At 40.0% G+C, this 27461-nt stretch overlaps 1 protein-coding gene across 2 annotated transcripts in view; it reads right to left on the minus strand.

The window, feature by feature from the left end:
- grm3 (glutamate receptor, metabotropic 3) overlaps positions 1 to 25986 on the minus strand; it is a 39604-nt gene extending 13618 nt beyond the window's left edge. The window contains exons 1-7 of one of the 2 annotated variants that reach the window (XM_026176092.2): positions 25777 to 25986; positions 22392 to 22462; positions 16285 to 16344; positions 7069 to 7620; positions 5844 to 5987; positions 2082 to 2351; positions 988 to 1591 (exon numbers count right to left, since the gene is read on the minus strand). In XM_026176092.2, coding sequence (XP_026031877.1) covers positions 988 to 1591; positions 2082 to 2351; positions 5844 to 5987; positions 7069 to 7380 — 1330 coding nt within the window. In that variant the 5' untranslated portion in view covers positions 7381 to 7620; positions 16285 to 16344; positions 22392 to 22462; positions 25777 to 25986. The remainder of the gene's footprint in view (positions 1 to 987; positions 1592 to 2081; positions 2352 to 5843; positions 5988 to 7068; positions 7621 to 16284; positions 16345 to 22391; positions 22463 to 25776) is intronic. The other variant, XM_026176095.2, reaches the window with a different exon arrangement.
- Between the last annotated feature and the right edge of the window lie 1475 nt (positions 25987 to 27461).

The raw sequence follows: 27461 nt of genomic DNA on the forward strand, positions 1-27461 counted from the left end.
AGTGGAGGATGCAACTGCAATTGCTTTGACTGTTTCTTCAGTCTCTATCTTATACTCGCTCTTCTTCTCAGACAGAAATGCTCCACTTTGATTTGTAGCAGAAATGAAGATGGGGAATTTCAAAGAGAATTCTCTTCTTCTGCTGACGCATGCCGTCCCACTCCGGAATTGCCTCGGTGCTCACTTGTTCTCTCCCTCCTTCTTTCCCTATCTCTTTTTCTGTCTTACGCTCTCTTACCTTACCCCAAACTCTCTTTTCTCATTTTAGTCTGCCTGTCACTCTTATCTGTAAGCTCCCTCCCCCCCTCCCCTCATAGGCGATGCCATTTTCTCATCCTCCATCCATCCTTGCTGCTCTCTCTCCCCAGCGTCCCATGGCAAATCTGCCGTGTTAGTGTTGTTTGTCTGGCTGTTTTGATGTCTGCTCCTGGTCACGGTTGGTGGAGGAATAAGCACCTCTAAACCTGTGTCAGTCCCTGAGACACAGCAGTTTATTTATAACGCTTCCTTTGTACGCCATCTGTCAGTCAAGCCAATCCTCTGTCTCTTCACTCCCAACTCTACAGAGACTGACAGACAGACAGGCAGCCTGCTATAGGAGCTATTATAACACACACAATCTCATTAGTGCAAGAGAGAAGAATATGGCTGACGGATTAACTGAAGCTCTCATTCCTCAAAGAAACTTTCAAGTGTCGTATCAATTACGCATGGGTAATAGGTGTCAATGGCAAGCTGGCTCTGACAATACATAGCAATTAAGTGGATTTGTTTCAGTACTTTTTATGTTCATGGCTGCTTTGGCTGAGGAGAAGGACAACATCCCTGTATTGTTTCACAGAGGACTGTTAACTAGGGACTGAAAATTCCCATCGTTGTCCTACTGTCTTTCCACCAGCTTCCCCTCCAACATTTACTTCTTATTCTTCATAAAACTTCAACACCTTATCGCTCTTCATTCTGTTTGCCGTGCTATAGCTCTCTTACCTGCAAAGCTGACATTAAGGATGTAATCCCTGTAGAGTCTGCGCCCATCCAAGGCCTTCATGCTGTCACACAGCTTGGTGGTGTTAAAGCACAAGCTACGTTGCATGTTATGTAGGGCGTAAGCCATTGCATACACGGCATTCACCACAAACATGATCTTGGACTCGGGTTCAAAGTTATTCTTGTCCATCGACAAGTCCTTGTCACATGGTGGGGGAGGCGTCTCTCCCAAGCCCACTCCGCCTCCTCCCCCAAAAGAGCACTGAAACCGCTGCTCCCAGAACTCCTTGAACCAGGGATTCCGATGATTTTTGACAGGGTTCAGACTAAGGAAGTAGCGGTTGAATTCTGGTATGGGATTGGCTGCCAATTCAAGCGTGATGGCTCCTTCAGCTGTGACCTCATTTCCCTTGACAATGCTTTCCTGCGCACCCCAGCCGTCGCTGGCCACCCATATGAAGGAGGTGTTGAGCCTGGCAGCAGCTGCCAGCAGCTCTCTGGCATCGTCACTTCGCAGGAAAAGAACAGCCACACGGGCGTTTGGCTTCTGGAGGAGCTGACGGATCACAGCTTCATAGGACTTCTTCGCGTTAGACCGTCCCACCTGGACAAAGAAGAGACATGCTGCAATTTAATGACAGACATACTGTACATGCTCCTCCTCCTTATGTTCCCTATTCGTAATTATTTATCACATAAATCATAGGCGGAAATGTGACAAAAAAAGATATGTCTCACAGTCTCATACCAACATGTATTTCTGTAGCAAATTAGATGAAAAATGTGACTGTGAAAGCACCCAGAATGAGTTCTTGGAGATAAGCTTTCATTTTCTGGTTCACGACTGATAACAACAGTGTGATATTAAACCCTATTTGGTGTAGGACGAGATAAGACGTAAAGACAAACTTTTATAAGCGGACAAATTTAGCACTTTGCTTATTGTTGCTGGTGCAGCCGTAGGCCATACATCAGGGTGACATTCCACATGGAAGTTTTGGCTTTGTTTGTTTTGTTTAGCTTTTCTTTCTGTTTGCTTCTTATAGCCATGTGGATTTGACAACAGAAATGTGCAAATGAATTCTTTTTCCTACCTTCTCTGAAGTGGCAATACAGATGTTTCTCATGCGTGCCTCTTGTTCAAAAGCCTCGATACCAGTTTCCCCGTAATCACCCTCGGATGCGACGGTGGACACATAGGTCCAGTTGAAAAACCGCAGGATCTCAGCCATGGCTTTGGCCTGGTAGAAATCAGGGGGCACAGTGCGGGCAAAGTAATCGTACCGCGTCTTGTCGCTGAGTTTGGCACTTGTTGAAGCGTAGCTTATCTGAGGGATCTGGAAGAGCCTGAGAAGATTGGCAACCTGAGGGAACACATAAATCAGGTGGAATAATTCTGAGCCTGCTGTTGTACAATTAAGCTATCGCAACTGCTTTAAAATTAGAGTCTTGACATTGATTGATTGATATCTTTTTTTTTACTGGATTTTCATAGCCCATGCTCCTATGACATGATGAAATATATTTTAATATTTTAACTTTAATATTTTGCTGCAGATAACACCGTAAAGTTATTGAGAAGAGCCAGGGATAAAGGAGCAAAAGGAGATTTCCCATAATTTTTTGTAAATTATATTTTTAATGTTATGTATCCAGAGCTGAATTAGAATTGACTGATTATACTCTTATGGATCAGTGTGAATACAATCTAATAAGTCTGAATTTTATTAAAATATTCTCTATGAACTTGATGATTTTTTTAGGTGATAGTATAAAAAGTATTTTCTTTAGGAATGATTTGACACTTAGACTGAATGTAGTCAATGTCTGAAAGGTAGAGTAAAAAAATTAAGGGCCAAAACATGTCAAACTTAACATTTATAGTAACTTTTATTAGTTTCTGTCATGAATATATGTATATATATTAGGGGTGCAACGATACACAAAATTCACGGTTCGGTTCGGTTCGATACTTTGGTGTCACGGTTTGATATTTTTCTGATACAAAAAAAAATGTTCATGCCTTTTTAATTTGTCGTTTATTAAATTTTCACGGCACATTCCGCACCACATCTCTGTGCGTTCATCATTTGTTTGAAGCCAGCTCACCTCCTGCAACTACTTTTCCAAGGATACGTGCTTCTTTTGTGGTTCGGACTCCTTCTGACATTTCTTTGGAGGTGGAGGAACATCACAGTAATTGCTTAAAGGAGCTTCTTCGACATCTTTAAGAGTTCTAAACAAATGTCTGTCCTCCTCCTGAAAATCTTATGTACGCAAACACGCGTTGCAACTTCTTATCTTGTGCCCGTTTTTTATTTTGACAGCGAATGCGCACCTGCGGACCACTTATGTGCAGCCCTGGTTATTATTTAGCTCGTCATATTGCAGCCACAGAAATTCTTTTGTCCATGAAACCATAAAGCTGCACTTTCTTTTTGCCTTATAGCCCAAATCATCACTCCTCCACCACCGTGCTTGACAGTTGGTATGAGGCGTTTATGCTGATGTGCTGTGTTTGTTTTTTCCATTTAGCAAACTTAAGCTGTGTTGCCATAGCCATTTTAGAAAGCAGAGGTATAGATTAAAGATGTGGTTACATTTGATGGTGCTCAGTTAATCAGGTGTATTTGATAAGCACCACTTGGCTGCTACTTACACGTTTAATTCGTATGGAAGCAGAACTTCCACAGGAAGGTGTGTTTTGCTTTTCACAGGACAAACAGCGGATAAAATGAAGGGCTGTACCAAGGCTTGGCAGAAGAAAGGGAATGGTAAAGTTAAAACAAAGTGGAACTGAGAATCAGCACAAGGAATGTTTATGGGGTTGAAATATATAAAAACAATAGCATCAGTTTGAAACTGCTAAAGCTTCTTGCGCTTAGTTATTTAAAGTTGGTATAAGTGTTTATCTGTTTCAAGTGATCTTTAACCTTTGACTGCAAGGCACTTAATCAAATATTTTTAATAAAAGCTGAGAAAAGATTTTTTTTTTCCATATGGAAAATGGCAACATATATTGAAGATCTCTGCTTGTAGAAGTTGCTTCTTGCGTAACATGAAAATAAAAGAAAACACAGCAAGTACATATGCACATGGTGAATCATTTATTAGTGACGGGTGCCTGAGCTCTAGTAGCGTCTATATTGCATTCCCTTTTACTATTGATTGGGCTATGGTCATGTTCTGTTTATTGCAGTTTCAATCACAGGTGTCACACAAACAGTAGAGATACGACTGGAAGACATCCTCGCGCTCACAAAGGCATGTAAACATACACAATCAAACATGCACAGGCACCCACAAATAAACACAAACTACACAGCCATTCTGTTCCCGCCTCAGTTTAATCCTGTTAGAGCGCATCAGTCTGTGCTTTTCTATATTTCATTCATAGCTCAGCTGATGAGCTGTTTTGACAACATGTCAGAATCTCATTAGACTAATAATGCAGAAGATTAGAGCACACGCTCACATACATACACCGATGTGCGCCAGAACAGGCCGACACTTACGCCAACACCTGCTCTGACATACACAAGCACGCACGCACTGATGGCTGCTTATAGTTCTGCAGGCAGGTTTTATGGGTTTAAGATGGCACTAGACTTAAATGTCACGGAAGGTCACGCTGCAAAATGTAACCGCATTGCTCCATTACCTGCCACTGAACAATGACCAGCTACCTAAGAGGGCTGTGTGTAGGGACACGGGGAGTTTACTCTGTTAGCGAAAGCTGCCTTCTTCCCTTGTGAGAGAGAGAGGGAAGGGAGAAATGCATAGGAATGGGCTGGATGTGGATATGGAAAGAAATGAAAGTAAAGGACGGAAAAAATGGTGCAGAGGAGGGGTTCTGTGGGTTTTCTCCTCGGAATGCAAGTCACACACATGCACACACAGAGACATATACACAGAGACATGAATGAGTAGAGGGGAGGAATCATGCTCGCTAAGTAAATGCCTTCAAGGCACTGGAGTTTAGTTGTGCATGGTTAAACATAAAATAATTCCCTATTACTTCATTTGGAAGCCACAGACAGACTGGCCAAGTACAAAGGCATGAAGGAGTAGCTAGATTAGCTTCACTGGCATTAGATCACAAAACAGCACACAGTTCAGGTCTTGTAAACACGGTTGCTGTTTAGATAAAAAAAAACCCAAAACAAAACGATAAAAAAAACCCAGCAACAAAGGCCAACAAAAACGAGCCGCAAGAAAACAAAGCATAATTATGTGTGATGAAGGACAAGAGGCAGTGCAGATGTGTTAACAATGGCTGCCCCAGGAAGGAGGAGGAGGAAAAGAAGGGGGCTGAGGTCAGCATACACTGAGATCTCCCCAAATAGCCGGGAGGGATGCCTCAGAATGCATATAAATATGGAGGGAAAAAAAGGGAAGCAGGAAGTTATGAGAAGTGAGAGAGCAAAGATTTAGAGGAGAAAAAAAAAACAATATATAAAACGGAAGAGAGAGAAAAAGACAGGGCAGGGTGAGAAAGAAAAGACAGAGAGACAGTTTCAGAGATTAGGGATTTAAGGACTGATAGGAGGAGGCTTTTGTGCAGTCACAGAGGAGTAAGGGAGAAGGAGGTTTTATGCTAAACTATGCAAATTACATAGTTCTATGACAAGAGCTACACGGGCTGGGAAAACACACAAGAGCACACCGATGTAGCTTGATTCTAAGAAATAGACATACACATACATACACAGTCACATAAATATGAAAACAGCAGAAATGGAAAATGTCACTTTAACCCTTGGCCACGGGAGAATAAGCAAAAACTTAATGAGAAAGTTAAAAGTAGATGATCACAGTGATTGTTGTTTGTATAACTACTTCTGTACTTTTGTTACCTGTATAGAGACACTGCTAAAAGATCCTCCTATGACTCCTGCGATTGCAAGCGGGCTGTCGTCCTGCAAAGCATATGATCCATCGGGACAGATGAACTCTGTGTCGTCCACCTTGGTGAGAGAGGCTCTTACGAACTCCAGAGCCTGGGCAACACAGAGACACAGATATTTTAGAACAAGTGTAATGGATCATGTAGGGTACAATATGGTCTATGTTTTCTATTAATTCTTAATCAGCCTTTGAAGTATTTTTGCTGTAATGAATGTGCTACATAAATAAAAGTTGAATACGTTGAGGTTATTTTTTAATGCAAAGTTTCTCTCTTCTCTAAGGACAATGAAAATCTATTGCTTCACACATGAGGTTGATTCATTTCAGTACAGGGTCCAAATTGTAAATTAACTCATACGAGACCAAGGCAGATTATACTGTATTTAAACTGCTGTGGGAAACAAGTTATAAATCCACAACCTGTTTAGAGAAACCAGATGTCAACAATTCAAGGTTTATGCAATCAGTCACAGAGCTCATTGCGTAAGATCACTAGATGCATCATACCTAAATAGCTCAGCAATAAGAAGATTTTTTTGAAGATAACAATCCTTGAGGGGAAAGTGCCATCCTTTCTTTTTATCTGGCTCATTTCCCCCATCGAAAATAGCTTCAATCTATCTTTCTCATCACGGATTTGCTGTTATCATTCAAGGCAATATCCTTTTTCCTTTGTGAATAAAATAGAATTTTGAGGTACATTTACTTCACCTGAATATTACCTTTTAATGAGAGCCTATAGTTTTACTCGATTTAAAATGGAAACGTTGCACATTTAACTTCTGAGGCCAAAAATTACTTAGATGAGCAACTTTTTAAAGACAAAATATAGCAAAAGTTCAAGTCGCCCAGGAGCACAAAACAACTAATTAGATTTTAACTGTGCTGTACCTAAAACGTTACATCAGCATTCACATGGATTATCCCGATATTTCACCAATATGCTTTTGTGGGGATTTGATTACTTTCAGTGCTGTCATGTGTTTACCTTTAATGTCCTTTAAACTGACTTTGACTTACATATGTAAGATATGATTATGATGCGACCTAATTTTGTGGTAGTGAGACTAAATTTTAGGTGTGTGGGAAAACTACCATATGGCAGAAAATTACATTTGTACACTGTCTAGATTCATCATCTGCCATTGATGCACAATGGCAATCTTCACCCACCTGTTCAAGTGCATAGGTATCTCTGGAGCAGGTATCAAGAATGTGGACCCCTAGGGAGACCCCTGGTAGCAAAGCTTTGTCCGAGTTGATTCTGTCTATGGCAAACAGCATGGCCTCCAGCCTCTGGATCCCTCTGTCCTCATTAACACGGCCACATTCCTCCATGCCAGCTCCTTTTTCATGCACTGGAAACAGGCCGCCGAGCACCAGGTCACCCTCGATGCGGATCTCCCGACGTGACTGGGGTGGGTCTGAGAGCAAAACGCCTTGACACATCATGACCAAAACAAGAAAGGGAATGCGGGCCACCATGTTGTGCTCAGAGAGGATTGTCAGAACGCAAGAACAGGCGTGACAGAGAGCGAGACAGAGGGAAGCGAAGGGCTAAGGGTTAAGGTTAGGGGTGAGGGGTTACAAGTGAAGTGGACAGTGCTCAGTGGGGTTGAGTCAGGCAGCGGCCGTGGATTCTTGGGTTGTTTTGTGGCCCATGAAACGGTCAGGGAGAACTGAACTGGACCACACATGGAGGGGCACACCATCTGGGCATCAGTTCTGCTTGCAGAAGAAGGGAGAAGAGAGGAGGAGAAAAGAGAGGAGGGAAGAAGAGTGGGATGTAAGTTTGTCAGTCCACATGCCACAGGGCAAATCTAAAAGCTGAAATACTTTTTGTGGTACAATGAAGTAGAAAGACAGCAAAGTAGACATTTTAGTGGAGTTTGGGGACACTGCTAACAAGGGCTCAGTCATTTCTGCTTTACAGGCAAAGCAAGGCCATGACTAACAGGGATATGGAATTGTTTGGAGATTTTACCCCACTCTTCTCCAACCTCCTCCTCCCTTACATCACCCGGTAAACTTTCTTATTGTAAGTGTGCACATGTGTGCGCGCCCGTATGTGTGTGTGTGTGGGGTGTCTGCCCCTGGTTGTATCAGGATAAGCCAGCTTAGATGGCTGGTTGATACACGAGCCAAGTCTTCTCATGCCACAGATCAGAAAAGCTTCTCTAATCTCATCTCTGTTCCAGCAATTCTCCGCTTGTCCATGAGTTTATACCCCTAAGTATATGTGTGCATGTGTGTGCGTGTGTGTGTTATCAGATTTATTGCTCCCCCTCTCCCTTGCATAATTACAGAGTGAGGGCTGAATGCATTTTACCATGAAAGAAGCTGTCTGACAACAATGAGGCCAACAACAGCTGATGCTACTTACTCAGCTTACGACTCAATTAAAGCTGTGTTTTGACTGTTTTCTTCACTAATGTGCTCCACCTCCATTTTTGTCAAAGCCGGCCTAAAATATATGAAATATATCAGCTAAATGTTAAAGACGGTACTCTACAGATTTTGCAGTTTACATGTTTGGACAGTACAACCCATGTGAGTATAAAGGTAAGAAATATACAAGAGCTTCTGTAGCTCTGGAGGGGTTTTGTCCTGTAAAAATACTTTAGCTTTAGCAGCATCCATGCATTGCAAGCTGAAGTGCAGAGCTGTGGGAATTTGCAAGGCAAATAATCTGTTGGGAGTCATTAAGGTTAGTGTACTGAGATCAGTATTTTAACAAGTAAAGAAACGGCACCTAGATATATTATGTGTACTATTACAATGCATCACTATGCCCTTTGCATTTAGAACAGGTATTGATAAGGTATCTTGTCATCTTAAATCTTAGTATGTAATAATGTATGCCAAGTGTGCTGTAATAGAGCAAATCAACTTCCCTACAGCTAGGCAATGTCTCTAGCTTTTTTAGGGATCATCAGAATATATGGAGTTAGGGAGCTGACAATTAAGGAACTGTTCGTTCCACAATAAAAAACACTGTTTGTAACTCATCATCAATTTTTGCTTACCAACCTCCCTCGGGTGTGTGGGAAAGCAATTTTTTTCCAGCAAATGTCCAAAACAACATATTTTATGTTTCAAGATCAAGTGAAAAAGCTCATACAGTAGCCATTGTGATAGGAAAAACGGCAGGTGGCACTGACTTGGTAGGTCAGCAAAACCTTTACCACAGTTTACAGTTAGTTAATAGTCAGTGTTGTTTCTTTTAACCACAACAAAACACATTAAGTTGCTGATGAATTGCTTTTGTTTCTAAATCTTTATGGCAGATGTTGTCACATGTCACCAGTACAAAATGATGTATGATATCAGAAGTATAGAGAACACTGAATTCTATCAACACTGAAAGGCCTTTACAATTATTGGATGGATTTCCCTAGTGCTAGTAGAAATTAACTAGTGCTTCTCCCTTTGAGGTTGACATTTTTGGAAAATGAATAGTCTGAACTAGTGGATTAATTGATATAAAATTTCACAATGTAATGTTCTTTTTTTATTTTTTCCAGAGGAAGCACTATGATACCTTTGATTAGTATTTAATCTACTTAACAAATGTTCATATGACAAACACTCAAAAGTAACTTGTTTAGTATGGTATAGAACTCCTAAACATCAGCATGCTGGTTTTAAAATAACAACACACAGCCATGCTGCTGGAGGAATCCAACAGGGTGGGAGGAGGTTGTGGGATGCTCTCACTCACTTGTTTTCATTTCATATGTCACTGCTATTCCACAAAACGAATGGCTGATTTCATGCCAACATGCAGTGCTCAAGGAAAAAGGGGACTGAACCTCACATCTGAACCAGTTCTCAAAGGATACAAAGAGCCTTTGTGTGTTCTGTTCTGTTCAGGGTTCTTTACTGACAGGTCACTGTCTGCTTAATTTAACTAGTCTTGTACTATGGCCTTCCACTTCTGAAACAGCTTAAGAAAAAGGCGCAGGTTATTCTACCTCTAAGATAATCCCCTTTGTGAGATGTTGCTGCAGAGGCACTGAATGATCTGTATGGAGCCATTGTCACACAGGAGATATTCTGACTTCTGTAACTTAAAATCTGTGCTACCAGAACTTTTTCTGCATTTCACCTGCATAACCAGAGGCAAAAACCTCGCCTTACTTTGGGAAATCCAACTACCTGTCAGTGCTCTTGCTTCATGCCTGCAAGCAGAAAGTGAAATGCTTGCAGCCGACTGTGAGGACAATGCCAAGGCCACATTAAAGCAGCATGGGCCCCAGGGCTACAATTTTTTCAAAGTTAGTGGAATGGTCAGTGACTATCTTAAATTCTTTGTGAATATCCATATTCCAGTGCTACTCGTTCTTACCCAACAACAGCATTTGATACGTGTGCAAATGTATGTGTGTGTGTGTGTGTGTATTTGGACAGAATTTACCACTAATTTTAAATCAAGAAACAAGAAACATTACCAAATATCCAGGTCTATCAAAACCTAGTGTAGCTATCAACATCTGTGCCTCTCTCCCAGATGAGTTGAGCAATTTTTATACTAATTTTAACGCTCACAACAAGCACCCCAGAGCCCACCCAATGGGGCTGGTCTACAGGTGACAGAAACAGATCTTAAAACTTCTCAAAGGATTAGGACTCAGATTTTCTTGCATTGCTGCTATCCTCCACACATTATTTATTATGTTATTTACCTACTGTTCCAGGTGATGCTATATCATTTCCTTGCACACTGCTTTAGTACACCTTGAAATCAAAAATACATAAATTACATTTCTGTTTATTGATTACAGATTTGCTTTCAATACAATTTTCTGGGAAGCAGTTCCTAGACTGTGAGAATAGGTAAACCATTCTCATCTACAATGCATGCCTTAGGGCTGCTTTCTGAGTCCCCTAGAGTACAGTCTGTTTACACAGAAATGTGTTGCCAAATATGACAACAACAGAATCATAAAATTTGCAGATGACGCCACAGAGATGAGACTAATAAGCAACAGTGGTGAGAGGCACTATAGAGAGCAAGTGGAAGACCTAACCATATAGCGTAAAGAGAAAAACCTCTCCCCAAATATCAATAAAACAAAAGAAATCATTTAGAAAGATCAAAGAAAATCATATTCTTATTTCCATCAGTTGGTCATCTCTTGTGGACAGTTTTAGATTTCTAGGTTTACACATCACAGACACCCTCACATTGTTGCTCCACATTAACTGCATTCAATAAGGCACAGCAGAGATTGTATTCCGAGGGTTTCAAGAATTGTGGCATGAGTATGTTGTGTACTTTTAATGGAGTGCCATCGGGAGTGTCTTGACAGGCTTATTCGTAGTGTGGTTTGGCAAACTGACAGCTTAGGATGGCTGCCTGAAAGAACCACAAAGTTAGTAGCAAGAATGGTTTGGTCTAACTTCATAATGATTAGACCAAACAAACAGACCCAAACCTTACCACCAGCAGTGCATTTTATGTTTTTGTACTATCTTGCCCATTGCCTGTGTCCTTTGTCTTAAGGCAGTCAGGCCATAAAAATGTGATTGTGTGACTAATTTGAATGAAAATAATGTTGACCTTGAACTTTCTAACAGATTGAAATGATACTGTTTCGCTATCTCGCAACGATGTTATTTAGTCGTCCCAGTATTCCAAGTATCATCTGTAAGATGAATAGTTTTTTGCTACTGCCAAATCTTTCGGCCAATCCTTAAACATCATGAACAAGAAACATGATTAATTCACAAACCAGTTTTATTTAGATGATCAAGCATACCCTGGGAGTGGGTATAGGTTTGTGTAGCGCCGTACGATCCAAGCATAGTCGCTCCACTGCGGCCTTCTTTTTGCATGGATAGCATGCATTCTACGGGCATCGTGTTTAGTAAGTCTTCAGCTGTCAGACTGTCATGGCAGCAAGAACAGCAAAGGATTACAGCGAAGGTGTTTACAAAATGACGCTAGCAAATTTAGGCTTTATTTAAATGATGGAGGTAGCTTCTGGGTCTGAAGTCTGCATTTTTTTCTAATATCCAGTCTTGGGGGATATTACAAATCTGTGCTAGTGTAAGCGCCTGTATATTTGAGGTCCGCTGGTTTATTGACTAATGCTGGTGCATTCTGATAGGTTCTAACAGTATAGGCACATGGGAACAAGGTCACTGCAAATGTTAGCTGCTCTATTTATTAAGACCTAGCATGTGTAAGTTAGCAATAATGCATGCAAGAGTAGGCTAATGAGACAAAACTTGTCCTGCTTTTAGGAGGCTGGTCTAGCGGCTTGTGTTTTATATCAGATATTTTTTTAACTTCATTTGAGAGGGGCTTGAATTTATATTTTGCATCAGAGCACTTTAATCTTCCCAAGACCCATGTGAAACAATACTACACATCAGTAAAAAGAAATTATGCTTACTTGGTTACTTACTTACTTACTAGCTAAATGCAAATTACTTTGAAGGGATAATCAATGTATGCTTTTTATGATGATTTATGGCTAAAACACCTAAAAAAATACTTAGAAAGTTATTTCAACAAACCTAGATCCTTGTGAAGAATCTTAAAAAGCATACATTGTCCCAGAACAAGCTGGCAGTTTATGATTGCATAATGCAAGTGTTGCAGAAGGTACGACCTCAAGAAGACTTCCCTGGAATTCTTCAATTGAACAAAAAGACCGATTTGTTCACTTAAAAATGTGTAAAGTGTTTAAAGTAACAGATAATTTGCTCATGGACACATAAAGGTATCAACAGGATACAGGTTACAGGATTCTTGATGTGTTGGTAGCACAATTTGGAAATACAAGACTGTCAAAAAAACCTTACATGCCTTAAATAAATTACACTCACCTGCCACTTTATTAGGTACACCTTATGAGGTGGTACGTGCTACTAGCAGGTTGGACCCCCTTTTGCATTCAGAACTGTCCTAAGTCTTTTTGGCATAGATTCAGCAAGGTGCTGGAAACATTTTTAGGTCCATATTGACCTGACCGCTTTATGAAGTTGCAGTATATTTGTCAGCCACACATCAGTGATGTGAATCGCCTGCTCTACAGCATCCAAAGGTGCTCTGTTGGTTTGAGATCTGGTGACCGTAGAGGCCCTTTGAGTATCTCACTGTCTTGTTTAGGAAACCAGTCTGAGATGGTCTGAGCTTTGTCACATGGGAGGTTGTCCTGCTGGAAACAGCCATTAGGATAACACTGTGGTCATAAAGGTCATAATGAACATTGGTTGGCAACGATCAAGTGGACTGTGTCATTTAAATCAAACTCAGTGGGTAGTAAAGGTCACAAAGCGTGTCAAGACAATATCCCCTGCACCATTACATTTGCAGGTGCAAATTATACCCTCATATTCCTGTTGTTAGCTAACAGAAGTGGCACCCGGTGTGGTCATCTGGTGCTGTTGGTTACCTAACAGGGCAGTCTGGCCATTGTTCTCTGACCTCTGGTACAACAAGGCATTTTTAACCTGAGAACTGCTGCTTAATGGATATTTTCTCTTCTTCTAATAATTCTTTGTAAAGCTTGGAGATGCTTGCATGGAAGAATCCCTAAATCACTAGTTTTTGAAGTACCAAGACCATGTCATGTTTAAAGTCACTAAAATTACCTTACTTCCCCATTTTAATACTTGGATTGAACTTCAGGAGGTCCTCATGATTTTAATGCACTGGGTTGCTGCCACTGATTAATAAGCTATTTATGGTAACAAGCAGTGGGACCGGTGTACCTAATGCAGTGGCCATGAGTGTAGAGCACTTGTTTATTTGTTCAACTTATACACTCACCAGGCTGTTGCTTTGCTGACTTGTCAAAGTGCCAGATTATATTGCTGATGTCTATTTAGTCCACAGCAATTGTTTTGAAGGTATAATTAAAAGATATATAAGATCTAATGTTTTTCCCCTTCAAATGCAGTGAAATTACCCATCAGTAAATTAATAAATGCAAGCAAACAAACAGAATTTTGTGTGCACACACACCTTGACCCCATCACCAGGATGTCTGATCTTAGCCAGAAATGTTGTCAACCCCAAGAAGCAATCCCGTTAGCCTCCCTCATTCTCTCTGTGTTGTTGAGTTTGCGTTTGGCTACTAAAAAGTCACTCACAAGGCTTGAGTAAGACATAGCTCACTTCTTTTGAATTCTGCCACTTGTGCCTCTCCTGCAATCCTCGGGAGAGATAAGACAGAAGCTGGAGGTTGACGTTGTGACTAGAAAAATCAATCTAGACCAAGGAGCAAGCTCATGGTAAAACTTCTCTTGATTCCTACTTTATCTGTGTGTGTTTATGTGTGCGTGTGTGTGCACGCGCACATGTGTAAGAGAAAGTGAAAGAGTAAGTCTCCCCTCTTTAGTGGGCAGGTAGGAGGATGAAAGCTTCTCTTAGATGCAGGCAGCTCAAATTTTTCTTCAGGCGGCTGCCATACCTTTACTACTCTGCTCTGTAATATCACACACATACAGACGAACGCACACACCCAGACAAACACCCGCCCACACACGTGCACACACACATGCACAAACACACACCTCTGCTTCTCTGAGGGGTTGACCTAAAAGCAGACTATTTCTATGTCTTAGCTTCCTTGTGCATCAACCAACAGAGATCTGAATGAGTGTGGTCAGGAAGCACGTAAAGGACACACAAAATCAGGTTATATGATACATAATAAATTCTTACTGTAGGCAAGGCAGGAGTACTAATACATAATTTGAACTGTAAAATTTATATCATTTATATGGGCATATATTATTTATATAACTGTGATGTTCCTGTCAAATTCTGACAGGAGATTACCTGACATGGATATTTAATTCCACGTAATTTCTATATTTTGGAGGGACATGGGGGATGACATTGATGGTGTCAATGAAAGATTTATATCAATTCTCAAAACCGTCACACATCCTTGATGTTTGTCTGTAGTGGAGAAAAAAAAAGATCCTCCTTGAATGATTTCCAGTATTCCCCTGAAAAAGCTGGAGTCCCTATAAATATAGCCTCCAAAAATTAAAGTTGATGATGATAATAATAATAATAATATCATTATTAGTAATTATATTATTGAGTCTAAAAAAAAGAGAACACTGTCATGAGATTAGTTTTGAGTACAACACTGCAAGAAGGCTGCAGATCTGGCTGTGTTTGTTTTGAGGGTGTCTTGGTGTAAACGCATGCTTATGGATGTGTGTTGTTGAGTTTAAAATTGTATATTTATGGAGCTAGAACTCTAAGAGTTCCTCCAATGCACTCCTTTGAAACCATGCTTTGTTATAATTGGCAGCTCTTGAGGTCAACTTCCCAGAAATGTGTCAAACAATATCTCCCAGCACTTTTACACTATCTCATGGTGTCCGCTGAAATTGAATGTTTGCTTCATTATAACCTCTTGGAAAGTTCCCAAACCCAGCTTCCTTTCTCAAGAGCAACTGTGCAAGTGGAACACACACTGTGTAACAGAAAATCTTTTTGTCCCCTTTTCCATTACTGAAAATGTTTCCAAGGAGGTTAAAGTACAGGACAATAAGCCTTGGGTTTTTCATGCAGAGCAGTGACAGAGGCTGTATTAAAAATACTTATTTAAAACGCTGAGTAGTTTTGACCCCAGCTTGTTTTTTTGGTGTGGCAGGAAAACAAACTGGTACTAATCTTTATAGAGAAGAAAATAACTCTCACTACTGCTACATCACAAAACACACCCTTTGCCACATTAGTGGTTAACAGCTTTTTTCCTTTCTTTCTTCTGTACTGCATGGTGCCATTCTTTGGGAATGTAACATTTCTCCAAAGACATACTTTGACATTTGAGGATTGATTGTAAAGTAAAAGTGAAATCCAATCAGTTGCATTGTACATCCAGTGTGCCCTTCACCTGGATGGAATGTCATGAAATTGGCACATCGAAATGTGACGAAGACTGTTGATTAAATTTTTGTTTCTGAATGATTAAACCCCTAATTAGGCCCATGAAAGTGCACATCAAAATGCTGTCTATCCCATCTGCTCCATATTTAAGCATGACCAAACAAAACAAACAAACAAAAGTATCATTTGACACCAAACTAAGTCCAAGGTAACAAACTTACCAAACTACTACCAACACACATTTTACTTGTTTATTCTTGAGAAATAAGATGCACCCGCACAAAATTTAAAGCAAACATTTTTTTGGTTTGTTGTGGTTTGTTGCTATGTGCACTATGTGCTGCTATGTGCTGTGACTTTAAGCAAGGGAGAATCTGCCCAAACAAACAAACAAACAAACAAAAATAAACAGGATGTCTGCTTCCTGTAAAACCACGACCTCTTTTTTACAGTTAATTCACAGACTGACATGCAGACATCTACCTTTGCATTAGATAGGCACACACAGCTATTAACTGCCTTACCTGAATTGAAAAGGATGGGAGAAGACACCAGCTGGCACATAGCAACATCATCAAAGAGCCCTATTAGAGAGATATGGGGGGGATACTTGAGGTGAGTAAAGAACAGGCAGAAAATAACAGCACTGTTGACTAAAAAGAGAGAGCAGGAAGACTACTGACCCTTCTCCTTGGGAGCTATGATGCAGAGTAACATCTGACAGACAACCCTATTTCACCTCTGACCCTGCTCAAGTCAAACCACACTCCTCTTTTGCTTCTCATGTTACATCCTCTGGTTGCTCCAAAGCAGCTTCCCTGCATCCCTTCCTCCACCCCCCTCCTTTGCTGGTACTCCACTCTTCCTATTTATTTCCACCTCCCTTACACCCACCACAGCCCTCACTCTCTCCCTAACAGGCAGGGCTGCTGTGGATGACACGTATCCAGCTGAGAGCAGCCATGCAGGGTCGATGGACCATGGTACGCTGAGAGGAGAGATAGCCCCACAACCTGTGTGTTTCCACTGACTGTGTGTGTGTGTGTGTGTATGTGCCTGTTTATCTGACTATTACAGATCTGACAGAACTGAAAGCTGCTCCAATGACATGAATCTCACAGTATGAGAAGACACTGTATGTATGTGTGTATGTATGTGTGTGTGTGTGTGTGTGTGTGTGTGTGTGAGGTCTTTCTTTCTTTCCTTTTTAAGAGAAAGAGAATGGATGTAGCATCAGAAGCTTTGCTGCTGTGTGCTGAACAACAGACCCCTTTAAAGACGGTGCACACTGTCAGAGCTTTATCAGTTAATTCATCAGTGGCTTTGTGTGTTTCAGCCTCCTTCCATCTCTTTCTCCTTTCTCATTCTTATCTTTTAAGGCCAAGTAAGAACAGTGGTACTTACAACTGTTAAGTGAATGTGAATTCAAGGTATATGAATTGTTAAAGACGGAGTGCGGTGTAGCCTTTTCAAATTGTGTGAAAAGTGTACTTTTTATTTTCCCACTCACAAAACAATGACCTGCGTGTGTGTGTGTGTGCGCGCGCATGCGTGCGTGCGTGTACATATGAGTGTAGAACTGGTGTCCTAGACTTCTGACAGTGTAACGGGTGCAATGGGCTGTGACCATTAATTATTTACAAAGTGCGTTTTAGGCAGGAAAGGCTGATGATCCATAAATAGGACAGAAACATCTCACAAAATACAACAACCAAACAACGAGCAAGACATGATGCACAACCCTCCAACCCTTTAGTATTAGCGCATAAATCTACATGTTTTTTTTTTAAAAAAAAAGTCTTATAAATAAGTTCTTAAAAATTTTTACTTGCATTTTATAGCTCTGCTTATTATGCCATCTTTTATTACCATTTACCAGTTAAAATCAATAATCAGGTACTGAACTCGGCCTTTCCTGTATTGATCAATCGGTATATTTCTGACCTCCATTAGGGTCCAAGGTTAAAGGTGGTATCATGTTAGACATGACATAGAAATGGACCTTAGAGAATTGCAAATATTAACCACACACCCTCTGAACTCTGGTTTCTCATAATAGAATGATCCTCCTTCTGTTACATACTTGAAAGTAAATTTGAAATGAAAATAGGTTTAACCCGTATAGAGCACGTTTAGAGCTACACAGGCTAGACTCTGCTCTCATGTGCAGTGGGTACTCCAAAAGGATCCTCTACTAAAAGAGCTTTTAACCTTCGAGCACCACAAAAAGTCTGCAGTGGGAGTACTTAGCGCTCTGTTTTTTGTAAGTTGCGGTACAGCGAGACCTCCAAAATGGTTTGAACTTAACCATGAAAATGCATTAAGTGACAGAAATTGTATTAATAGTTTTAATTTCATTTCAACTCCGCTTTGTTCGAGTCTCGTGTCAAGTTACAATGTTAAACAAGGTGTTCAAACATATAAAATATGCACATTTGTCTCTGTTTTTCCTCTGTTTTATCACCGTAACTCCAACATGTTTGAGTTGTTGACAGCTGATGGCAAAGAAAGAGCAACGTCACCCAACATCTGAGAAACTTTTACATTTAATTGACAAAAATAACACAAAAACAATTTAGAAATTATTCTACATTGTGTTGAAAATCGATTAATATTTTATCCTTTCCCACTAAGTTTCAGTCAGATGTCTCTGCATGTGTGCATTCCCTGGGTTTTGTGATCTCCAGCACGTCTGACTGCATGATTTAAACATTAAAGAATGTCTGTTCAACCTAAAAACAGAAAAGGGTGGCGAAATGTGTGAAAGCATCCATCAGACCTGCAGTTTATCACTATAGAAGGCAGTGGACCTGTCAGAAGTAGAATTACTCCTCAGTGGATTGCATCTATCAACTTAACTGTCATGTAATGACCCTGTGAGACATCATGACGCATCAGTCTAACTCACCATGGCACAGATCTTGTGGTACCCTACTTAATTCATGTTCACACAGCTTGCAACTCTGTCCTCAGCATGGTCGATACATGAGGTGCACAGAGCTTTAATAGACAGGTAGAGAGTAATGGAGTGTTGACCACAGTATAAGCTATCTGAGGCTGTTAGAAGAGTACATTTAATTGAGTTGGACAGAGACAAAAGCCTTTCCGATAGGACCAAATGTTGGTTGGCTTTGCTTGATTTCGGTTAGGTGGTTATGTGCAAAAACCAATTACATTCCTCACTAATTATTAGAATTTAAATTATGTACTAAGTTTATGATTTGCCCTCTCACATTAGCCCTGGAATCCTCATCACTGTAATTGTAAAATTCATTGTTCCCACATCAGCACAAAAAGTTCAGTCGACTGAATTTAAACAGGAAGTCTTTATTTAACTATATTAAAAAGCTCAGTTTCGTCTTTCTGACTTGTGAATATTATAATAATGTTTATGTTTTAAAGCAAGGGAGGATTTTATTTTTACTTTTTTACTATGAGTGACTATCAATATCAAACAAGACAAAAAAACCCCCCAAAACAAATGCATACCCACTAAAAGCGTATATGCACAAATGTATATAAATAAGACCTGAAGTGAGAATTTTTAAGTACTTAGTGCAACATTAAGTTTATTGGGTCATATGTGAGAAATTATAAAAGCTATAAAACAAGCTGACTTTTAGGCAACAACCATAAAGCATACGCACACAGACCACTTTAGGTACACCTTGCTCCTTGTGGTCTTGGATCCCCTTTGGCTTGCAAAACAGCCTTAATTTGGTGCTGGAAACATTCCTCTGAGATTTTCATCCAGCAGAGATCAAGACTCATCATATCAGGCAACATTTTTTATTTAATTTTGGTGCGCCCATGCAAATTAAAGCCTCAGTTCTTAGCTGACAGGAGCGGTATCCGGTGAAGTCTTCTGCTGCTGTAGCTCATCTGCTTTAAGGATCGATACGTTGTGTGGTCAGAGAGGCATTTCTGTGTAGCTTGGTTTCAGTTAGAAGTTATATGAGTTGCTGTTGCTGTCCTATCAGCTCAGCACAGTCTGGCCATTCTCCTCTGACCTCTAGCATCAACAAGGCATTTTCATCACGAGAACTGCTGCTCACTGGATAGTTTTTCTTTTCTTTGTAAAACCTAGAGATGGTTATGTGGGAAAATCCCAGTAGATCAGCATTTTCTGAAATACTCCGATCTGGCACCAACAACCATGCCTCATTCAACTCACTTAACTCACTTTTCTTTCCCATGCTGACGCTTGGTTTGAACTTCACTATGTCATCTTGACTAAGCCCACATGCCTAAATGCTTTGCATTGCTGCCATGTTATTGCCTGATTGGATATTGTGTCTGCATTCACGAGTGGCTGAAGAGGTACCTAATGAAGTGGCTGCCACTGTTGTAATACTTGTTTTCAGTCGTTGTGCTTTGCAGAAGACATTTATCTAATACATTTAAAATTAAATCTAAATTCACAATTGTCCAAAGGACATTTTCAACTTATGGCACTATGCTGTACCTACTATTATTTATTGATAACTTCACAATGACATTCACAGCTCTCATGCAGTTCCCAGGTGTGTGCCAGATGCCCGCACAGCAGTGAGCAAGGAAACGCTGAGTGGTCGGATAGAGAGAGTTTGACTTGAGCAATATGGGTGAATACTGTATGAACAATGTAGTTACTATACCTGATGCAACAGGGGAGGAAAGGTTACTATGGCTGTAATGTGACCAAGACCTGAGACGCTTTACAGTACTGGACAATTCTGTGTGTGACAGGAAGTTTTGCCTGGTTATGACATAAAAAATGAAAGCAGAACCACTTGGTATTTCACGCAGTAGTCATTTACCTATCCCAGTTTATAAAACACTGCTGACCAGTGACATGAGATAAAGAAGAAAACTGACACTGTGTGTGCTCCTCACAGGTTTAGTTAAAACAGGGATAAAGCCGTTAGCTGAATGCCCTCCATTTTAAATCACATATTCACAGACAGAAGTAATAAAAAACTCAGTTGCATGCCACTATCACACTACCAAAGGGAATATAAAACACTAACATTAACATACATAATGACTTGTACTGCTGTTTTTCCATTTTCAAATTGCCCATTCCAAACACTAACCCAGTTCTGGATCTTCATCTTGTTATTACGCTGTGTATTATCAGCTATCAGTTAAAACAACCTTTAATTGGCATCAGATGAAAAAGGTTGTAATCCAGCAATAAAACATCTGGAAATGTCACGACATCTGCACCATGTAACTTTTGTTTTGTATCGATAGCCGCTATTGCATGACCAGGAAGCCACCCCTCACTATGCATTTCACACATTCTCTCACACACACAGTTTCCCTGCTCAAGATCATAATTTATTAACAAGTCTGATCTCTCTCTGAGACACACCATCACAGCTGTACATCCCACTGCCCTTTCGCTCACTGCCTCATCCCCTGCGCGTATGTATGCATGTGTGCATGTAGTGAAAAAGGGATGTCAGTGCACGCAGTGTATACACGTGGATGCTGGTAAGTGTGTGCGCAGCTCAGTGTATGCTGTGACTGTAGTTAATGATGAGTGGTGAGCTGTGGGAAGCAGGAGTGATTTCCAAACACTTCCCTGTTTCCTCACTGGAGCATAACAGTGAAAGGATCATGTTGAGCACAGCAACAGTGTTTCTATAAAGAAAAAAATGATAAAACTGGAAAGACCTTCAAAAAAAGAACTTCAGGAGGTCTCCGAGAATGGATGAAGGACCTATTTTTTGTGTTAATGACTACTCCCTACATGGAATCACTAAAAACAGCAATTATCCTCAAAATGAAACCATTTAACAAAAAAACAAAAACAAAACCCCAAAATGATACATGCTAGAAAACCAGAATCTTTATACAAATATGCCAGTGTAACTTTTTCTCTATGATGCCTTCTCCTGCTTTCTAGGATTCCTTAATTTAGGTCACTGTTATAAGCATTATGTCCCATCACTTTTATTGGTCAATAACCGTCTTACAGACAAAAAATATGCCAAATAAATATTTTGTAAAATTTCGACATGCTGGCTTTTGGAAGTCAGTGTAGGAGTGATATTCAAATTATCAGTCCTTGGTACAGCCAAACTCCTAAATATCATGTTTAAACAACAACAACAAGACAATCAAGTAGGTGAAGCCAGACGTCGATGTGGCAAGTTGGCAATGTGCAGATTTAAAAGTGGGGAAACTAGAGATCTATTCATTTGGAACAAACTTCCATATGTGTTTTTGTTTGTTTGTTTCTGTGATGAAGCTGCCATGAAAGTGATAGTGCTGTCTTATTATGATGGTATAGTACATAAAGCTGAATGCAAATATGGCTTCATGGAATGATACCTACTTTAACAAAATATCGGGCTGATGGTGAGCAGCAAATTATTGCATTTAATTACTTCAATAGACACTCGCTTATTCTTTTAATGCGTGGTGATGCCACTGGTTGGTCATAAATTCATCCCATAGGGACAAATAGCCATTCATACTTATAGCAACTTAGAGGCAGCTGTTAACCTACATGTCCATGCAGGATAACACACATGGAGCAGACTGACAAGCAGAAGCAGAACATAGTTCATGTCCATATTTGTTCATCAAAGTGGTTCATTTGTTTTTTGCATGAAACAAGTCACTGTCATTTTTAACCTACCTGTCTGCTTACTGTGTTAGACTCGTCTTGGCTTTACACTGAGATTAGATTCCATGTTTTCATCCCCTCATCTTCAGTGTTGATGAACACAAGAAACCAGAAAGAGAAAGAACAGAACAAAAGAGGAAAAGTCATGATTTCACATCAGTATAACAATTGTGAAAATACAATCTCGTGTGATGTTAATTTCATTTATGCCTTGTAGGTATGAGACTGCCTATAAAGACTTCGAGTCAGGAAGAAAATGAATTCAGCACCAAGGACAGCGGCATAAAAAAGCACTCTGCTGTCCTCAGAAACACCTGAGCGTCAAAAGTATGGAGACACTGTTGACCAGTTTAAATGAATATTACTGTAAAGCAGGAGCAAAAGCTGGTAATTGACTGTCAGTGGCAGCTTTTTCTATGCTTGAGTTTTAGTGACGTATGCTTCATCAAACATTTTAACAGGAAAATATCCTTCTAAAAAATGTAGCATACAAATGATATTTTTAACATATGCACAAACGATTAAATAAAGAAATTATTTAAAATTATTTATATTCCAGTTAGTCACACTTAATCCTCTTCACTGGAGCGCCACACATCTCAGCAAAATTTCAAATGATAATTATATAATGTGATTGTTTCAAATAGTTCTAAATCATGCAAAAATATTTGTATATTTTCATCCTTGTCTATTAAATTTTGCTCAGTTTTGATAGTTCTTTAAATGTTCTCATCCTTTTATATTCAGTAAAATTATGTTCCATTTTTAACTGGCTAGGACATTAGTCACATAGATAAATAAAGAAATAAATAACACTACATGGAATATCCATATTGCTTTCTAAAATTTTAATTGAATATAACAAAAATATAGATAATGTCTTAAAAACACTCTTGGAGCAAAATTCCCCTTTTCCTCTCTCCTTTTTTTCTCAGCAGTTAATGTACATCCTACTATTGGTAACATATAGTCACCAACTTATGATTAAACACACCTCCGTCTCAGCTGTCATGCACAATCCTGTCAAGCTGTTGAGCAGGTGCATTTCAGGATGTTAGAGCTCCCCACAGCACATATGGCTATAGCTGCAGAAAAGAGGTCATGATAAAGGTGACGTTCTAAAAATTTCTATGAGTACTTTGTTATATTTCTAATACACAAGTCGCTTTTGGATTTAACTGCTATTAACTGCCACTGTGCCCCATGAATAATAAAACTTTTTAAATGTCCTATAAAAGCTTAAAGAACTGACTACAACATAAATTCTCACCATAATCTCTCATTTATGGCTCTAGAAAAGGGACTTTGGCTAATACGTCTGATTTATAAGAAAAATATATAAACTAATAAAGTCATTTTGTCATCGCATCACTGAAAACATCATCCCATAATATGTAGTGTTCAGCGTTTCTTCTAAAGTCAGAATCTATGATACAACACAAGCATGCACATACACACACTTTGCACTGCTCTACAGCAGCTATTGATGAGGTTCTGTAGTACATCCAGTTCAGTTAGGTGTAGTGTGTGGAATGTACATGACCATTTCGACATATATAGTACATACAAACAAATCGAAATCACAATCAGAAGGTTGTAAGCACATTTGATAACAAAATACATCCATTCAGCAGGAGAAATTTTCAGCTGCCTTACCCACAGATTAACATCTCCTGACACTGAAGAACGCACATAAATACATTTACACATAAGCATGTAAACACAAGTTAAAGTCTTAACATGTCACTACATCCCCACCTATAGTTGTCATCCTTGCACGCACATGCAGAGAGTTAATGATGTGCAAACTCTCTGTACAATTGTTAAATTAAACTTAGTTATGCAACAAGTTTCACAAAGAATTTACACTGATGTTGCTTTATATCAATAAGGACATCCCAGCCTAGTTAATCAAACATTACATTTTTACAATATACATAAAAACCATAATCATAGAAACATGAATATTTTATATTCATATATATTATTCTGAAAAAGCATGTAGCTGTCATTTTACACAAGCAATGATAACATGTTCACATTGAGCAAATACACTCTTATCTAACTGAGCAACATAGTTAATTTAAAAATTCTCATTGCTTATTATTTAGTAACCTAATCATTTTGATATCGCATTCCTAATAGAGCTAAAAAAAACAAACACACAGTATATGATTATCACAGATGGACATTTTATCATGGTTTGGTAAAATTATATATCACCTAGTAGTTCCCAATTCAATACAGTAACTCCAGTATAACAGAAACATTATTTTATCCTTATCTGCTGCATATCATTCTAGTAAAATATGACAATTTTGGTTAAAATTGATTAAGAATAATCAAAAGTCTTTCACTGACTATTCAACACATTGATGCATGTTTCAGCATGGGTCGTGTGGGGCAGGAATGATATCTGTTCTGAAGTGTGTCCAAAATGCACACCAGTAAGAATTAAACACAAAAATACACACACCTAAAATGCATTGTTTTTGTTTTTATGTTTGTTTTTAAAAGACAGCACATTATAGACCCTTAATATATTAAAGCTAATTACAACCTCTCTCTCGGGGCTTATAAAAATGCACCTGCTCTACATGAATTCCGACACGGGCCATGATTTTTCACTGTTTATAAAACTGTAATTTGCAGTTGTTTTTCTAGTAGAGTGCAGAAGATTTTTTTTTTTTTAAAGGCCAGTAATAACATGTGGGTTTGGCTATATGAATCAATATGTTTATCCAGTTATCCTCTAAGTTCTGTTACCCCTCTACGCTTGTTAGTGAGAAATATAACATTGCTAGTTAAAGCCAGTATAGCTCATAGACAGCAACTAATGTGGACATTCCCATTTTGCTTGTTCTACCTTCAGTGCAGGTCCACTTGCCTTTCCTCTAGCGCAAGGTGTGAAGTGGATCCTTAGATGCAAACGGAAAGTAACATTGATAAACAATAACCAGATCCAGATATCGGATCCACCTGTATGCCTCTTTTCAAAGACTACCCGCCCACCCTTCCCCGGGAAGCCTAAAGCCAAGGGACATGCCTCAGTGCGGTTTGTCTGAACCCAAATAACTTCTCCGCGCGGAGTGAAATACGCAACTGCAGATAGTCTTTGTTTCACCTTCTGTATCTTTATCGTGCATCTGCTGCAGAGATTAGCAACCATTTTCCCCCCGCTGACACAACCCAGAATTACTGAACGTGACTGAAAGGAAACAACAAGCACGTTTATGCAGTACAACTGGCTTTTTAAATCCTGCGCAAAGTTCAAAGCAAATTGTTCCCTACAGTAGGATTGGCTGACGCGCGCTTGAACGCTCCCGGACTGTCAATTCTTTCACTGCACTCTGACAACCACTGCCTACCAGTCAGGAATGTGTGAGATTTGACCTACCTTGACGGCTTCGATCCTTGAAAGGTTGCGCACAAATCTCAAGCTGCTGGAAGTTTGACTTAGTCTACTCCTGATCCCTCGGAGGAGTCGCACTGAGAGAGAGGATGGGCGCCACTGCTCTGCGCGCCAGCTCCGTGGCTGTGTGTGTGTGTGTGCCCGTGAGCGCGCGTGCACGAGTGAGGAGAGAGTAAGTGAGAGAGAGAGCGAGAGAGCGAGAGAGAAACAACAGACGAGCAGAGCTGAAGCCCCTTGCCAAAGGATGCTTCAGTCTCCTAGCAACAACAATCGATCTGGCAAGGAGACATTTTTATTGGATAAAAAGAAAACTTAGCCACTCACCCCCCCCCCCCCCCCCCCCCCCCTTAGCACATGTTTACCACTCAGAACAACAACTCCAGCTTCAGTGAGTGAAGATAGAGAGTGAGAGAGTGAGAAGAGAGGTGTGTGTATATGTGTGTGCTGCTCCAAAATAGATGTTTTATGTGTATAAAGGTGCAGAGTGACACAGAATTTGTTCGCATTCATCTGTCCTTGTAGCCCGGCTCAAAACACATAAGCAGTGGTGTATATATAAAAATCCTTACCCCTTTTTTAAATTTTATGGAGGCTCTATTATGTTTAAAACACATTATTACAGTCAATTTTGTCAGCATGAAGAACAGCACTAAACATGCAGCCCATGCTTCAGCTAGCTCAGGCATATTAGAAGAGAAGGGCATCCAACCCCGGAGATGTGACTAGAAGTTTACATCATGCGTCACACTAACAGGATGCATGATATTTTTCACAAGTTAGGTGTCAGTCTCTCTTACCTGTGTATTTCCCATCAGGAGAACAACAGAAGGTGGCATTCAGTAGTGTGTGCGTAGGTATAGGTGTGTGTTTATGTGTACACAGGTACGCATCTGAGTATCTGTACTAGTACGATTATGCATATGGAGTCATTAGAATGCAAATATGCAAGTGCGCAGCCCCTATTGAACAGAACATACTCTTCACGCATGATTGAGTAACACAGCGTCCTCTTTCTCTACTCAACACCAATACACACAGAAATACGTAGTACAATGCACACAGACACACACTCGAACACAAGCACTCATTCGACTAAATCTTGATTTTGTATTGTAAAGTTAGTCAAGTGCATAGAGATAGCCTGTCTGAGGGCTTGCTCAGAGCTGTTTGTGATTGCAGCTAAAGGCCACAGCATGTTGTTTTGCCTGTTTTATATGGAGATTTATGACATGAAAGTTTCTAACTAGCTTGGCTGTTTTTCCATACATGCAATGCATGATGCTACCTGGCATCAGAAAACTGTGAGATTAAGCTTTGGTTGAGAAGAGATTTCTTAGTTAACTGAAGAAGAAAGGGTAAGAGCATCCACTTCACACCTCTGTGAAACACACATGCATGGGAAAGAGGTGGGAAATGCACACACTCTCACTTGTGCCCAGTGTCAGTCACAGCTTTCTCGGACTTCCATTCCTCATCCCTGTCGTTCCAGCTCGGAGATGCTGGCTACTCTAATAAAGGCCTCATTGTCTGGATGGCATGCATATATGCAAAAAGCCTAGAAAGCCAGCTTTGTCCCATAAGGGTCACTCAGCTTGAGAGCTTTGTGCCAGGCCTTTCCCCACAGACAGCAGAGTCAAAAAGAAAGAAAGAATGAAAAAAGAAAGAAAAAA

Source organism: Astatotilapia calliptera, chromosome 7, assembly GCF_964374335.1.
Source record: "Astatotilapia calliptera chromosome 7, fAstCal68.1, whole genome shotgun sequence".
Lineage (NCBI taxonomy): Eukaryota > Metazoa > Chordata > Actinopteri > Cichliformes > Cichlidae > Astatotilapia > Astatotilapia calliptera.